Below are 15402 nucleotides of genomic sequence, written 5' to 3' on the forward strand. Positions count from 1 at the left end.
TATTCCATGTATTGATCAGAATATCAGTTTATTTTAGTACAATTAATAATTGTTATACTTGTCACCAGCATTTTAAAACCTCAACCATAAATTAGTGTGAGTTCTAAAAACTAATTTTATCATTTGATCCTTTTTGAATCATGGTATTGTGGTCTGATTTTAATTTGACATAGCGATTAGAATTAAATCAGCCTGAGCTGCAGATAGGTCTATAAAGTATTGCTATAACTTGTACCTTCCAAAACAAAACAGAAGATAATAATGCATAGAATAACGTACTTCACCTTGTAGGTTTCCAGCTGTGAAAAAGAAATTTATGTCGGAACTTAAAGAACTACGTCAGAAAGAACAGAGCCCACATGTAGTTCAAAGCAGTATTAGCCTTATAATGGGCATGAAATTCTTTCGAATTAAGATGTATCCTGTGGAAGACTTTGAAGCCTCTTTTCAATTTATGCAGGTAATTAACTTAGATATTGAAGCTGGTTTATCTGTATTAAATATGCAGTCATTCTTTAGTAATTTATGTAAAATGATATATAATACCATCAAAGAGGGAGGAGTGGAACTCTAATTCCACTGTGTAACTGCAATAGGCAATTAATTGGCAGGACAAGTCAATGCCTTTTTTTTCACCTCAATGATTTATCATGAGCATATTTTTCAGCTGGTGGACAACATCTTGGTATTCAGGCAGAAGAGTTTCTGGAGAATCTCGTGCTCAAGTAGTAGGAAAGAACGAACATATATTTGTCCAGGCTTTTTACGTATGATTTGGAGGTGCTATATGAAAGATCTTGCGAAATAAATTGAACGTTCTCTTCTCCTATAACAGACATTCACCATAACAGGCAAAATTGTAGGCCAGAGTTGAGATCACAGTCTGAGATTTAAAGCAACACTACATCACAAAAAGATACAAATGCAGGAAAGCACGTCTTGCCAGGTTCTACCCCACTGTTATAAAACTATTAAATGGTTTTCTGATATGATAGGATGGGCTTTGACCTCACAATCTACATCATTGTGAACTTGCACTTTATATTCTGCCTACTCTGCACTTCCTCTGTAGCTATTACAGTTTATTCTGCATTGTTATTTTACTTTATTTTTCCTCAATGCCCTTTATAAACAGTATGCAAGACTTTTTCACTTTATCTCAGTACATGCCACGATAATAAACCATTTTCAATACCAAAATACATACTTGAAGAAAAATATCCAGGCAATGGGATGGAAAGGTAAATCAGGCAGGTTCTAAAACCTTGTTAGCAGTTCATAGTGGGTTCCTTTTACAGTAAGGAAAAACATTGTTATTTCACCCCTTGTTACTATTAACTAATAATTAGTAAAATACAAACTAGACGTTTTAAGGAAATAGCCTCTCATATTTATTTTAAGCAGTTGTCAATAGCTTCCATTAAAGATATGAGCCCTAGTAGTTTTATTTCTGTGCATCTTCACTGGGTTGATGAGCAAATAAAAGGAAATTTTCCTGACCAGTTCCAGAGGTGATTCACTTGAACATGGCAGATGATTCTTCAGCATCTGACATGCAGATAATAATATCATAGATTGTGCAGTACATGTTTTGAACAGTACCAATGAAAACTGCAGCTCTTGGGGGTAACCAATGATTTTTGTTACAACTAACAAATAAACCTGTAAGTTTCTGAGAGACACGGGGGACTATTGGCTCAGTTTGTTATATGACAAAGGGCCTAGATATACTGAAAAGAGCAGTGTCCCCCCCACCCTTTCTTTTTTTCTTGCCTTGGCATATTTTTCTAGTTTTATCCCACTGCTGCCCTGCAGAGACTTCTTTTCCCAGCAGTCAGCATAGAACGGTGTGACAAGTGAACCCTACATAGAAATTCCAGCCAATGTACTCTTTTAGCATGTACAACTTTTTGTGTATTTGTGGCCAGTTTTCTATGTTTTGGAGAGATTGAATTTGATGCAAAAAGTTGGGCCCAGCATATTTATTTCACTAGCAGAAAAAAAATCTTAAATTCAGGACCTAAATCTCTGAAAAAATTTTGCTTTTCCTATTTTCTGGTTTATATAGTTTTGCAGTTAAAGTTTAAAAAATGTCAAACTACTGACAGAAACAAATCTGCGATTTATTTGGTTAAGCAACAGTGCTCTTATTTTTAATTTCATTTCTTTCCTTAGGAATGTGCACAGTATTTTTTGGAAGTTAAGGACAAGGACATTAGGCATGCACTGGCTGGGCTTTTTGTGGAAATATTATTTCCAGTAGCTGCAGTGAGTATAATAAATCACTTGTATATTAAATGCTAAGTAAGTTGTACATCATGTAAATTGCATTATTTTTCATGTTTTTAAGGCGGTTAAAAATGAAGTAAATGTACCTTGTCTTCGAAACTTTGTGGAGAGCCTCTATGACACAACATTGGAATTGTCAGCACGGAAAAAGCATTCACTGGTATGTATACTCTTGCTTATACTGATACAGAATGTTCAAATATTTATCCTTTAGGAACTTGGTACAGTAATAGGTTGTATGTTACACAAAAGCCTAAGAAAGTAGGAACAGGAGTAGGCCACCCAATCTATCAGGCCTACCATGTCATTCAATATGATCACAGCCAATCTACCCAGGCCTCAACTTTTGCTCTGTGCCAGATCCCCAGAGACCTTGAAGCATTGATCTTTCAAAAATTTACTTAAATACTTACAAAAAATTTCAGAGATTCACTATCCTCTTGAGAAGAATGTTGTAAATATTACAGTTTTAAATGACAGTCTCCTTTTCTTGAAACTGTGTCACCTCATTTGAAGCTCTCCTACAAGTAAAAACATCTACCCTTAGAACTTGTATGTTACAATAAGATTTCCCTAATTGTTCTGAGCTCCAAAGGATTCAGACTCAGGAATTGACCTAGGAATTAACATAATGGATTTCTAATGGACCATCTCCATACTACTATATCCTTCTTTAGACAGGGACCAAAACTGAATGTGGTAGTCCAGGTGTGGCCTCACCAACATCTTATACAATTGTAACAAAATTGTAATAGTTCTAAATTCTGTACATTAAAGGTCAACATGCCTTTGTTGTCTGAAGAACCTGTTACACCTGCCTGCTAACAAGAACACTGTCAATAGTTGCATCAATAGTTTTAGAGTTTGAGAGTTTTAATCTTATCTGTGTTATCTGGAATGTATGGGATATTAGAGGACCTCAAGTATATCATAACATGACAAAGGAACATGACACTGAAGTGTCCATTATCTTGAAGAATATGTGTAATGTAAAATATGTGGTGAAAGGTTTTGCTTTTGCTAACATTTTAATAATTTGTAATGATTCCAGATGAATTAAAATAAACAGAACAAAACAATGTTTTAAAATTAAATGAAATGACTATGCTTACCACATTCCCTGCATTATTAAGCGATGAGTGTGAGAGACCTGTCACTGTAAACTGATTTTATCTTGTTCCAGATTTTGACACCAAAACCTCCAATGTTTGCTGTCATTACTCTGAAACTGGCAGCAATTTTACAAGAGAGAAAGCAAGTTAGTTTTAAAATACAGCAGCTATGAAGAGAGGGATGGGTGGGACATAAGGGAAAATGTGTTTGGGTAAAGTTACGGTTAGCATGGGAATTACCTGTGATGGTCAGAGAGAGTGAGAGAAAAAAAAAGAAAGAAAACTGAATTAAGTAGAAAGAAAGAAGCATGAGGTTGTGAAATGCAGAGCTTTAGGACATGCTACACTAATGGAGAGAAGGGGAAGAAAGTCCTGATGAAGCGTCTTAGCCCGAAATGTCAACAGTTCATTCATTTCCATAGATGTTTTCTGACCTGCTGAGTTCCTCCGGCAGTTTACATGTATTTCTTTGGATTACCAGCATCTGCAGGATCTCTTGTGTTTAAAAAGAGAAGAAGTGGTCAGCTCTGATACAGACAGAGAGAATAAGTTTTAAAAAATTGAGCTTTTGTCAAATTTGTTAGCTAGTCCAGAAGGCTGTGGCATGCTGAGATAGAAACTGAGGCACTGTTCCTTTCACTTGATTTGGACCTTGTTATAACAGTGTGGGGTGCTACAGAACGATGGATAGAGTGGGAGCAGGGTGAAGAATTAAAGTAGCAGGTAACAGGAAGATCTGAGTCTTCCTTTAGGCGATCACCTAATCTGCGTTTAATTTGTCCAATGTAGAGGCGATGACATAGTGAAGGGTGAATGCAATATGCTAGAATGAATGATTTCTCAGTGAGTCACTGCTTTACTTGGAAGTACAAATTAAAGGACAGCTGCACTTGCATGGGGACTGCAGGAACTGTAACACCTGTCTTTCCCATAATCCAGGAACCCAGACTAACTGTCTAATTACACAGAGAACTGACAAAACTAGCAGGGGCCAAAATCTGACAAAGAATAGAAAAGTCAGATGCTTCGCTAAAAATCCAAAATGTAAGCAGAGGTTATTAGACATAAACACTTGAGCATTAACTGTACACAAAATGGTAGAGGAACTCAGCAAGTCAGGCAGCATCTACGGAACAGAGTAAACAGTCAATGTTTCAGATGAGACCCCTCATCAGGACTCAAAGAAGGGGACAGAAGCCAGAATAAGTAAGTGGGAGAAGAGGGAGGAAGTTATAGGCTGATGGTCTTTCATGACCGTCAAAAGATTTGCAATTTTTTGGTCCACAGAAAGTTGTCAGCTGAGTACGTTTATCTAGCAATTTCAATATTTACGTCACCCTGATAGATTAACCAACCAAAAGCACATTGTCTTTTATGAGTCCCTGTCAGAGAACATTTTGGAGAAACTAACTTCAGATTATGAAAGTGTATTCTCCCCCTCCCCCTCTCTCCCCCTCCCCCTCCAAATTAAACACACACATAAAATGATGTCTCATGTTTTATTTGTTTATTCCATAGGCGTTGTTTCCTTTGGTCACTTGCCTTCTCTGTGTCAGCCAGAAGCAATTCTTTCTAATTCGATGGCATATCTTCCTGAACAACTGTTTGTCCAATCTCAAAGTTAGTAAAATGGTTCTCGACAATTATCTTGAATGTGTACATGTAGTGATTTAAGGATAGAATTTTTTTACACTTCCTTTGTAATATGCAGCCCTTAAGTCAATTTGTTCAGTTTGTTCAGAATTGCACTGACTCTTCATTATGAATGCATGAGACTTGAGTCAGTGCAATTCTGAACAAATTGAGCAACGGAAGTTATGGCCCTGTCACAGACAAGACTAGAACAATATTGTTTCGGCCACATGCAGTAACTTCATTACAAAATACTGAAGTATTGTATGTTTGTATATGTAATGTACAGTACTGTAGTTTATAAACTTTGCAGTTGCCTATTTCCACAGGGATCTGAAATTCTACTTGCATTTAACAAACCTTGGTGCAACCTCTAGGTGTCTGCCTAACAACTGCAACTGGTATTTGATTATTATACTGGTTACTAAGAATATGGAGTCTCAGAGGAAGATGAGATGCCTTAGTTTGCTTTGGTTATTCTGATTGGTTTAATTTCCAGGTTTCTAGTCCCACCCATATAGTGCCACATGTGTTTCTTTAGTGCTGAAGCTTGATGTTTTTACTATGTTGCATATAATTTTATCAGATAATGTATAATTGTGACAGAGTAAAATATGCAGAACTGTTAAAAAATTTATTCAATTCCTCATTGTTAATACAAAAAGTTTTAAAATGGAGCATTCTATTTGGTAAATAGTTAAATTGTCTGCCTGACATGATGCTCAGCCATACACACCATGAAGTTCAAAACTTATTTCAGAATTAATATCTTATTACAACAGAACATGTAGACTTAATATTAATCATTAACTTCTTTTGTAGAATAAGGATCCCAAAATGGCTCGTGTTGCACTAGAATCCTTGTACAGATTATTGTGGGTCTACATGATCAGGATCAAATGTGAAAGCAATAATGTGACACAGAGGTAATAGAATTCTGCTGTATTAAAATAGTATGATCAGCATGCCACATTTTGAAAAAGTCTGGTTTGGTCAAATGTTTGTTTTGCACTTCATGTGAGTCTACATTTCAATAACTTTACTTTTTAACCAAACAATTTATATAAAAATTGACTATTCTCACAATTAACTTTAACATAAGCATGAATAATAAAAATTTTCTTATGATTTAAGATACTGAATAATCATTTATTATGTTTGCATTGCTGTAAAAACATAAGGAAAGGGAAAAAGGATAATGTACTGCTTTTAAGAACCAGAGATCATTGGATATACCTGTAATATTACATTTTTGCACAATCAAATCAAAATATTCTTTTTAAGGATAATTTGTACTAATAATTAGCATACAGATTTTGAGTGCTGGATTGGTAGGTTTTCTGGACTGTTGGATGTTACTCCTGTTAATACAGCAGCATGTTACGCAGTAGAAAAATAAATTTTACAGTGAGTTTCAGAATCAGGTTTAATATCATTGGAATATGTCGTGAAATGTGTTATGTAGCAGCAGGGCATTGCAATACATAATAATAAAAACTTAATTATGTTAAGAAGTTATATATATTTTAAAAGTTTAATTAAATAAATAGTGCAAAAAGAGGAAAAAAAGTAATCCATTCAGAAACCTGATGACAGAGGAGAAGAAGCTATTCCTGAATCATTGAGTGTGTGTCTTCAGGCTCCTGTACCTCCTCCTTGATGGTAGCAATGAGAAGTGGCCATGTCCTGGATGTGGGGGTGGGGGTGGTGGGGGGGGGAGTGTTCCTTAATGATGGAAGTTGCCTCTTTCAGACATCACTCCTTGAAGATGTCCTGGATGATGAGGAAGCTAGTGTCCATGATGGAGCTGATTGAATTTACAACTTTCTGCAGCTTACTTCAACCTTATGCAGTGCCCCTTCCCCCTCTCTCGCCACCCCAGCCAGACGGTGATGCAGCCAGTTAGAATGCTCTCTGTGGTACATCTGTAGGAACTTGCAAATGTCTTTGGTGACATGCCAAATCTCCTCAAGCTCCTAATAAGATATTGACACCCACAAACTTGAAATTTTACACCCTCTCCACTTGTGATCCCACAATGAAGACTGGTCTATGTCTCTTTGCTTTAACCTTTCTAAAGTCCACAATTAGTTTGGTCTTACTGACGTTGAGTGCAAGGGTATTGCTGCAACACCACTCAATCAGTTGATCTATCTCCTGTACACCTTCTCATCACCATCTGAAATTCTGCCAACAATACTTATGCCGTCAGCAAATTTATAGATGTCATTTGAGTTGTACCTAGCCACACAGTCATGGATGTGGGGAGAGTAGAGCAGAGTTGCTAAGCACAAATCCTTGAGGTGTGGCAATGTTGATTACCAGCGAGGTGGAGATAGTATTTCCAATCCACACAGACTATAGTCTTCCAATGAGGAAGTCGAAGATCCAGTTGCAGAGGAAGGTACAGAGGCCCTGGTTTTGGAACTTTTTGATCAGAGCTATAGGAATGATTGTGTTAATGCTGAGCTGTAGTCAGTAAACAGCAGGCTGATGTAAGTATTAGTATTATGCAGGTGATCCAAGAGCACGTGAAAAGCCAATGAGATCATGTCTACTGTAGACCTATTGTGATGATAGGCAAATTGCAGTGCTTGCAGGTCCTTGCTTAGGCGTGAGTTGATTCTAGCCATAACCAACCTCTCAAAGCACTCACCCTAGATGTGAGTGCTACTGGATGGTAGTCATTAAGAGAGTTCATTCTGCTCTTCTAGGCACTGGTATGATTGTTGCCCTTTTGAAGCAGGTGGGGACTTCCGACCGTAGCAATGAGAGACTGAAAATGTCTTTGAACACACCTGCCAGTTGATTCAAAGCCTCACCAGATACACCATCAGGGGCCTGTCACCTTGCAAGGGTTCTACCTCCTGAAAGACATTCTGACGTCAGCCTCGGAGACAAAAGTCACAAGGTTACCAGATGCTGCAGGTGTCCTCATACCTGTAGTTTTATTCTCCCTTTCAAAATATGCATAAAAGACACTGAGCTCCTCTGGGAGTGAAGTATTACAGCCATTCATGGTGTTGGATTTCGCTTTATAGGAAGTAATGGCCTGCAAACCCTGCCAGAGTTGATGTGCTTCCGATTCTACCTCCAACCTCAACTGGAATTGTTCTTTTGCTTTTGAGATAGCCCTCCGTAAGTTAGGCCTGGCTTTTGTATATAGTTTGGATCACTAGACTTGAATGCCACGGATCTAGCCCTCAGCAGACTATGAATCTCTTGGTTCATCCATGGCTTTTGATTCTGGTATGTACCGTATGGTCTCGTAGGCACATGCTGATCCACACAGGATTTAATCGAATCAGTGACAACTGTGGCATATTCATTCAGACTCGAAGAGGAATCCATGAATATTGTCTAGTCTACTGACTCAAAACAGTCCTGTAAGCGCTTCTCTTCCTCCCTTGTCTATACCTTCTTGATCCTTTGTACTGGTACTACTGCAATATTCAGTCTCTGCTTATACTCGGGAGTAGAAGTACAGCCAGGTATTCGGACTTTCCAAAGTCTAGGTGCAGGATGGCATGGTAAGTGATCCTGATGGTGATATAACAGTGGTGAAGTGTGTTGGCTCCTCTGGTTCCACAGGTGATATGTTGGTGGTAGTTATTCAGACAACTTTTTCAAGTTGACCTGTTAAAATCCCCTAAAATGATGGGGAAGACATCAAGGTGCATTGTTTCATACCTGTTGATTATGTCGTTCAGTTCTTTTAGAGCCTGTTTGACACAGGCCTGAGGTGAAATGTACACCGCTATCAAGATGATGGCTGAAAACTCCTGTAGCAGATAAAATGGACGACACTTGATCCACGTCAAGTGAGCAGGACTGCGACAGAACCGTTACACTTGTGCACCATGAGGAGTTATTAATAAAGCAGACTCCACCTCCTCTGCCTTTGAAAGACTCTTGGTGGTGAACTGTGAAGCCTGCGAGCTGTATTGCTGCATCCAGAATGGTGAGGTATAGCCAAGACTCCGTGAAACAAAAAACACAACAGTCTCTGATCTCTCTGGTGCAAGAGTCTTGCTCTGAAGTATTAATTTTATTTTACAGTAACTGTACATTGCCATCAGAATAGACGGTAATAGAAGTCAAAGCCATCTTCTCCTTAAACAAACTTTTAATCCAGCGCAAACAACAGGAATTCTGCAGATGCTGGAAATTCAAGCATCACACATCAAAGTTGCTGGTGAACGCAACAGGCCAGGCAGCATCTGTAGGAAGAGGTGCAGTCCACGTTTCAGGCCAAGACCCTTCGTCAGGACTAACTGAAGGAACAGTGAGTAAGGGATTTGAAAGTTGGAGGGGGAGGGGGAGATCCAAAATGATAGGAGAAGACAGGAGGGGGAGGGATAGAGCCAAGAGCTGGACAGGTGATAGGCAAAAGGGGATACGAGAGGATCATGGGACAGGAGGTCCGGGAAGAAAGACGGAGGGGGGGGGTGACCCAGAGGATGGGCAAGAGGTATATTCAGAGGGACAGAGGGAGAAAAAGGAGAGTGAGAGAAAGAATGTGTGCATAAAAATAAGTAACAGATGGGGTACGAGGGGGAGGTGGGGCCTTAGCAGAAGTTAGAGAAGTCGATATTCATGCCATCAGGTTGGAGGCTACCCAGACGGAATATAAGGTGTTGTTCCTCCAACCTGAGTGTGGCTTCATCTTTACAGTAGAGGAGGCCGTGGATAGACATGTCAGAATGGGAATGGGATGTGGAATTAAAATGTGTGATCTCCCTCTGGCACTTATCCGTGTAAGCGGAACAAGTGCTACACATGCCCACTGATCTCCCTCCTGGTACTTATCCGTGTAAGCGGAACAAGTGCTACACATGCCCTTACACTTCCTCCCTTACCACCATTCAGGTCCCCAAACAGTCCTTCCAGGTGAGGCAACACTTCACCTGTGAGTCGACTGGGGTGATATACTGCGTCCGGTGCTCCCGATGTGGCCTTTTATATATTGGCGAGACCCGACGCAGACTGGGAGACCGCTTTGCTGAACATCTACGCTCTGTCCGCCAGAGAAAGCAGGATCTCCCAGTGGCCACACATTTTAATTCCACATCCCATTCCCATTCTGACATGTCTATCCAAGGCCTCCTCTACTGTAAAGATGAAGCCACACTCAGGTTGGAGGAACAACACCTTATATTCCGTCTGGGTAGCCTCCAACCTGATGGCATGAACATCGACTTCTCTAACTTCCGCTAAGGCCCCACCTCCCCCTCGTACCCCATCTGTTACTCATTTTTATGCACACATTCTTTCTCTCACTGTCCTTTTTCTCCCTCTGTCCCTCTGAATATACCTCTTGCCCATCCTCTGGGTCCCCCCCCCCGCCTTGTCTTTCTTCCCGACCTCCTGTCTCATGATCCTCTCATATCCCCTTTTGCCTATCACCTGTCCAGCTCTTGGCTCTATCCCTCCCCCTCCTGTCTTCTCCTATCATTTGGGATCTCCCCCTCCCCCTCCAACTTTCAAATCCCTTACTCACTCTTCCTTCAGTTAGTCCTGACAAAGGGTCTCGGCCTGAAACGTCGACTGCACCTCTTCCTACAGATGCTGCCTGGCCTGCTGCGTTCACCAGCAACTTTGATGTGTGTTGCTTTAATCCAGCGCAGCATCCTCTCTTCCACTATCTTAAAGGGGGCCAACACTTATAACCAGAGACTGCCATCCGAGATCTGTCGTCTTTGAGTAGCGATTGGTTTTTTTAAACGATTTAAAAGGATGTTGCTTGCTGCATTGTCTGTGGCTGTAGCTGTGGATTTCAGCTGTAGCAGTCTAAACGGGAATAATTGAAGATTTCTAGCAGAGCTGCTTGCACAAGTTGCCTTCTTAATGGCGCCTTTGAAAGCCACTGAGTTTAAAGGGAGCCAAGAAACAGGCTGCAGTGTGTTTAAAAAGAAGTATATGAATGCATCCTGAGTAAGTTTAAAATGAGCATGGAAACCACTGCTCTGATGAGCTCAAAGGGAGCATGGGACCTAGTGAATTAAAAATAAATGTGTAACAAGCCCTAGTGAGTTTACAGGGAGTTCAGGAATTGGGGCCCTACTGACTTCAAAGGGAGCTTGGTAATGCAGCTCTGGTGCATTTAAGGGACAGCAGAAACAGAACGAAGTGAGCCACATGCTGAACCAATGATATTTACAATCTGGACAATATAGGAAGACCAGAGACATCTGTATAATTCAGAATATTGCATGAGCAGGCCGGGGAATTACACACAGAGAGTCGAGACTCCAGATCTATCAAAAACACACCAGGTGTTTAACTAACCATGGAGGTCAACACTATTACAAAAGAACTGAGAAATTCTAAGGGTAGAAAGACCCTAATGGGAGTTATCTACAGGCCCCCAAACAGCAGTCTGGATGTAGGGTGTAAGTTGAATCAAGAGTTAAAATTGGCATGTTGCAAAGGTAATGCTACAGTTGTTATGGGGGATTTCAACATGCAGGTAGACTGGAGGAATCAGGTTGGTACTGGACCCCAAGAAAGGGAGTTTGTGAAGTCCCTCCGAGATGGATTCTTAGAACAGCTTGTACTGGAGCCTACCAGAGAGAATGCAATTCTAGATTTAGTGTTGTGCAATGAACCGGATTTGATCAGGGACCTCGAGGTAAAGGAGCCATTAGGAGGTAGTGACCATAATATGATGAGTTTTAATCTACAATTTGAGAAGGAGAAGGGAAACTCGGAAGTGTCAGTATTACAGTTGAACAAAGGGAACTATGGTGCTATGAGGGAGGAGCTGGCCAAAGTTCAATGGAACAATACCCTAGCAGGGATGACGGTAGAACAACAATGGCAAGTGTTTCTGGGAATAATGCAGAAGGTGCAGGATCAGTTCATTCCAAAGAAGGAAGATCCTAAAGGGAGGCCGTGGCTGACAAGGGAAGTAATAGACAGTATAAAAATAAAAGAGAAGAAGTATAACATAGCAAAGACGAGTGGGAAGCCGGAGGATTGGGAAACTTTTATAGAGCAACAGAAGGTAACTAAAAAGGCAATACGCGGAGAAAAAATGAGGTACAAAGGTAAACTAGCCAAGAATATAAAGGAGGATAGTAAAAGCTTCTTTAAGTATGTGAAAAGGAAAAAAATAGTTAAGACTAAAATTGGGCCCTTGAAGACAAAAACGGGTGAATTTATTATGGGGAACAAGGAAATGGCAGACGAGTTGAACAGGTACTTTGGATCTGTCTTCACTAGGGAAGACACAAACAATCTTCCAGATATAATAGTGGCCAAAGGACCTAGGGTAATGGATGAACTGAAGGAAATTTATATTAGGCAGAAAATGGTGTTGGATAGACTGTTGGGTCTGAAGGCTGATAAGTCCCCAGGACCTGATGGTCTGCATCCCAGGGTACTTAAGGAGGTGGCTTTAGAAATCATGGACGCATTGGTAATCATTTGCCAATGTTCTATAGATTCAGGATCAGTTCCTGTGGATTGGAGGGTGGCTAATGTTGTCCCTCTCTTCAAGAAGGGAGGGAGAGAGAAAACAGGGAATTATAGACCGGTTAGCCTGATGTCAGTGGTGGGAAAGATGCTGGAGTCAATTATAAAAGATGAAATTATGACACATCTGGATAGCAGTAACAGGATTGGTCCGAGTCAGCATGGATTTACGAGGGGAAATCATGCTTGACTAATTTTCTGGAATTTTTTGAGGATGTAACTATGAAAATGGACAAGGGAGAGCCAGTGGATGTAGTGTACCTGGACTTTCAGAAAGCCTTTGATAAAGTCCCGCATAGGAGATTAGTGGGCAAAATTTGGGCACATGGTATTGGGGGCAGAGTACTGACATGGATTGAAAATTGGCCGGCTGACAGAAAACAAAGAGTAGCGATTAACGGGTCCCTTTCAGAATGGCAGGCGGTGACCAGTGGGGTACCGCAGGGTTCAGTGCTGGGACCACAGCTGTTTACAATATATATTAATGATTTAGATGAGGGAATTAAATGTAACATTAGCAAATTTGCCAATGACACAAAGCTGGGTGGCAGTGTAAAATGTGAGGAGGATGTTATGAGAATGCAGGGTGACTTGGACAGGCTGGGTGAGTGGGCAGATGCAGTTTAATGTGGATAAATGTGAGGTTATCCACCTTGGTGGTAAGAACAGGAAGGCAGATTATTATCTAAATGGAGTCAAGTTAGGAAAAGGGGAAGTACAACGAGATCTAGGTGTTCTTGTACATCAGTCACTGAAAGCAAGCATGCAAGTACAGCAGGCAGGGAAGAAAGCTAATGGCATGCTGGCCTTCATAACAAGAGGAACTGAGTATGAGCAAAGAGGTCCTTCTGCAGCTGTACAGGGCCCTGGTGAGACCACACCTGGAGTACTGTGTGCAGTTTTGGTCTCCAAATTTGAGGAAGAACATTCTTGCTATTGAGGGAGTGCAGCGTAGGTTCACAAGATTAATTCCCGGGATGGCGGGACTGTCATATGTTGAAAGATTGAAGCGACTAGGCTTGTATACTCTGGAATTTAGAAGGCTGAGAGGGGATCTTATTGAAACATATAAGATTATTAAGGGATTGGAGACGCTGGAGGCGGGAAGCATATTCCCACTGATGGGTGAGTCCAGAACCAGAGGCCACAATTTAAGAATAAGGGGTAGGCCATTTAGAACGGAGTTGAGGAAAAACTTTTTCACCCAGAGAGTGGTGGATATACGGAATGCTCTGCCCCAGAAGGTTGTGGAGGCCAAGTCTCTGGATGCTTTCAAGAAAGAGATGGATAGAGCTCTTAAAGATAGCGGAATCAAAGGTTATGGGGATAAGTCAGTAACTGGATACTGATTGTGGATGATCAGCCATGATCACAGTGAGTGGTGGTGCTGGCTCGAAGGGCTGAATGGTCTACTCCTGCACCTATCGTCTATTGACCAAATCTTTCAAATGACACCAGAGAACACCTGAGCTACTGCCATTGTCTTTTGGAAATCTGCGAACTTTTTCAAGAATCTTCATGCTATTTGAAAGCTGTCACTGACAGTGGGAAGCTTAATATAAAATTGTGACACTAGCTTCTTCAAATTTTGCTTTAACATACCTTTGCGCTCATCATTTCTTCAAAGATCCTGCCAGTGTCATAAAATCGTGAAAGACTTGCTATGGTGCTTTCTTTCCTTCACAATGAAAGAAATACAAATGGCAAATAAATCAAGTCAAACTGTTCAGAATATGCTTTGAATTGTCTGCAAAGGAGAAGACTAACTATTTTGCAGATGATCTTTCCCATTTTTGTCCTATGTATGAACTGCATTTAAACTCCCCCCTCAAATCATAGAACAGAACTGAGGGGTGTCTGCAAAACTAATTAGAAAATTGCTATTTTCTCTATCTGGACTGAACTCTGATGGATTTCATCAACATCAACGGTCTCTCTCGTTGTTTACTGTGGCTGCTCAATTCTCAAAGACAATTCATATTGCTGATTATTTAAGATTATTTGATTTCACTGATAGAAGAGTTTTGAAAGAGAGAACAAAGATACAAGAGAAGGGATTAGCAATTTAATACAGAGCTGTGTAGACATACGTTTTTGCCAACGGCAATGAATCTCTGGAACTCAACAACTACAGGTGTTACAGTGAATCCATGCCCATTGCAGGTTCCACAGGTTTTGTCCATTTTTCATAATAGTAATGCATGACACTCTAGTATTATCAGACATTTTACAGTTACTTTGGTGAAGTGGTTAATGTTAAGAGTCATAAAACCAGACAGATCGAAGATATTCCAGCCAGTAGGTACAATTTGCTCACACTTGTGTTCCATGCCATGGTGTTTCAAATGTTCATCTAAATACTTCTTAAATGCTCCACTATACTCTCAGATAATGTGGTCCTAATTCTGATGAGAATTGAATTATGTTGCACAATACCAACCCATGCTCCCTCAGATTTTCAGCTAAAAACAAAATTTTCACAACTTAAAAGAGTTCTTGAAGTAGTAAGAATAAATAGCAAAATAAACAAAAATTGCTGGAAACACACTGCAGCATCATCTTGAAAAAGAAACAGTGTTTCAAGCAGAAAACCTTTCATCATAACTGAGAAAAAGACAAAACAAGTTAATTTTATGTTACAGATAAGATGGGAGAAGAATAAATTAAGCAATTTACATTTTCTGTGTTTATTTTGGATTTCCAGTATCTGTGGTTTTCACTCACCAAAATATTCACTAAATATATAGTACTCTTCTATGTCTGTATCTCATAGTAAGCAGTCTGTAAATCAATTTAGATTTTAAATTTGTGGCTTGATGTTTATTATGCTATAGCTGTTGACCAAATGTTGTCTTTCATTGTCAATGTGATTTAAGCTTGCTGAAACCTCTCC

At 40.1% G+C, this 15402-nt stretch overlaps 1 protein-coding gene across 4 annotated transcripts in view; it reads left to right on the forward strand.

Moving 5' to 3' along the window:
• The window catches only part of LOC134349656 (protein furry homolog), a 293846-nt gene that overhangs the window by 114186 nt on the left and 164258 nt on the right, over window positions 1-15402 (forward strand). For all 4 annotated transcript variants that reach the window (XM_063054280.1, XM_063054282.1, XM_063054284.1 and 1 more), the window contains exons 8-12: window positions 292-460; window positions 2176-2268; window positions 2351-2449; window positions 4920-5021; window positions 5856-5959. In XM_063054280.1, the coding sequence (XP_062910350.1) occupies window positions 292-460; window positions 2176-2268; window positions 2351-2449; window positions 4920-5021; window positions 5856-5959 (567 nt within the window). The remainder of the gene's footprint in view (window positions 1-291; window positions 461-2175; window positions 2269-2350; window positions 2450-4919; window positions 5022-5855; window positions 5960-15402) is intronic.

Source organism: Mobula hypostoma, chromosome 7, assembly GCF_963921235.1.
Source record: "Mobula hypostoma chromosome 7, sMobHyp1.1, whole genome shotgun sequence".
NCBI lineage: Eukaryota > Metazoa > Chordata > Chondrichthyes > Myliobatiformes > Myliobatidae > Mobula > Mobula hypostoma.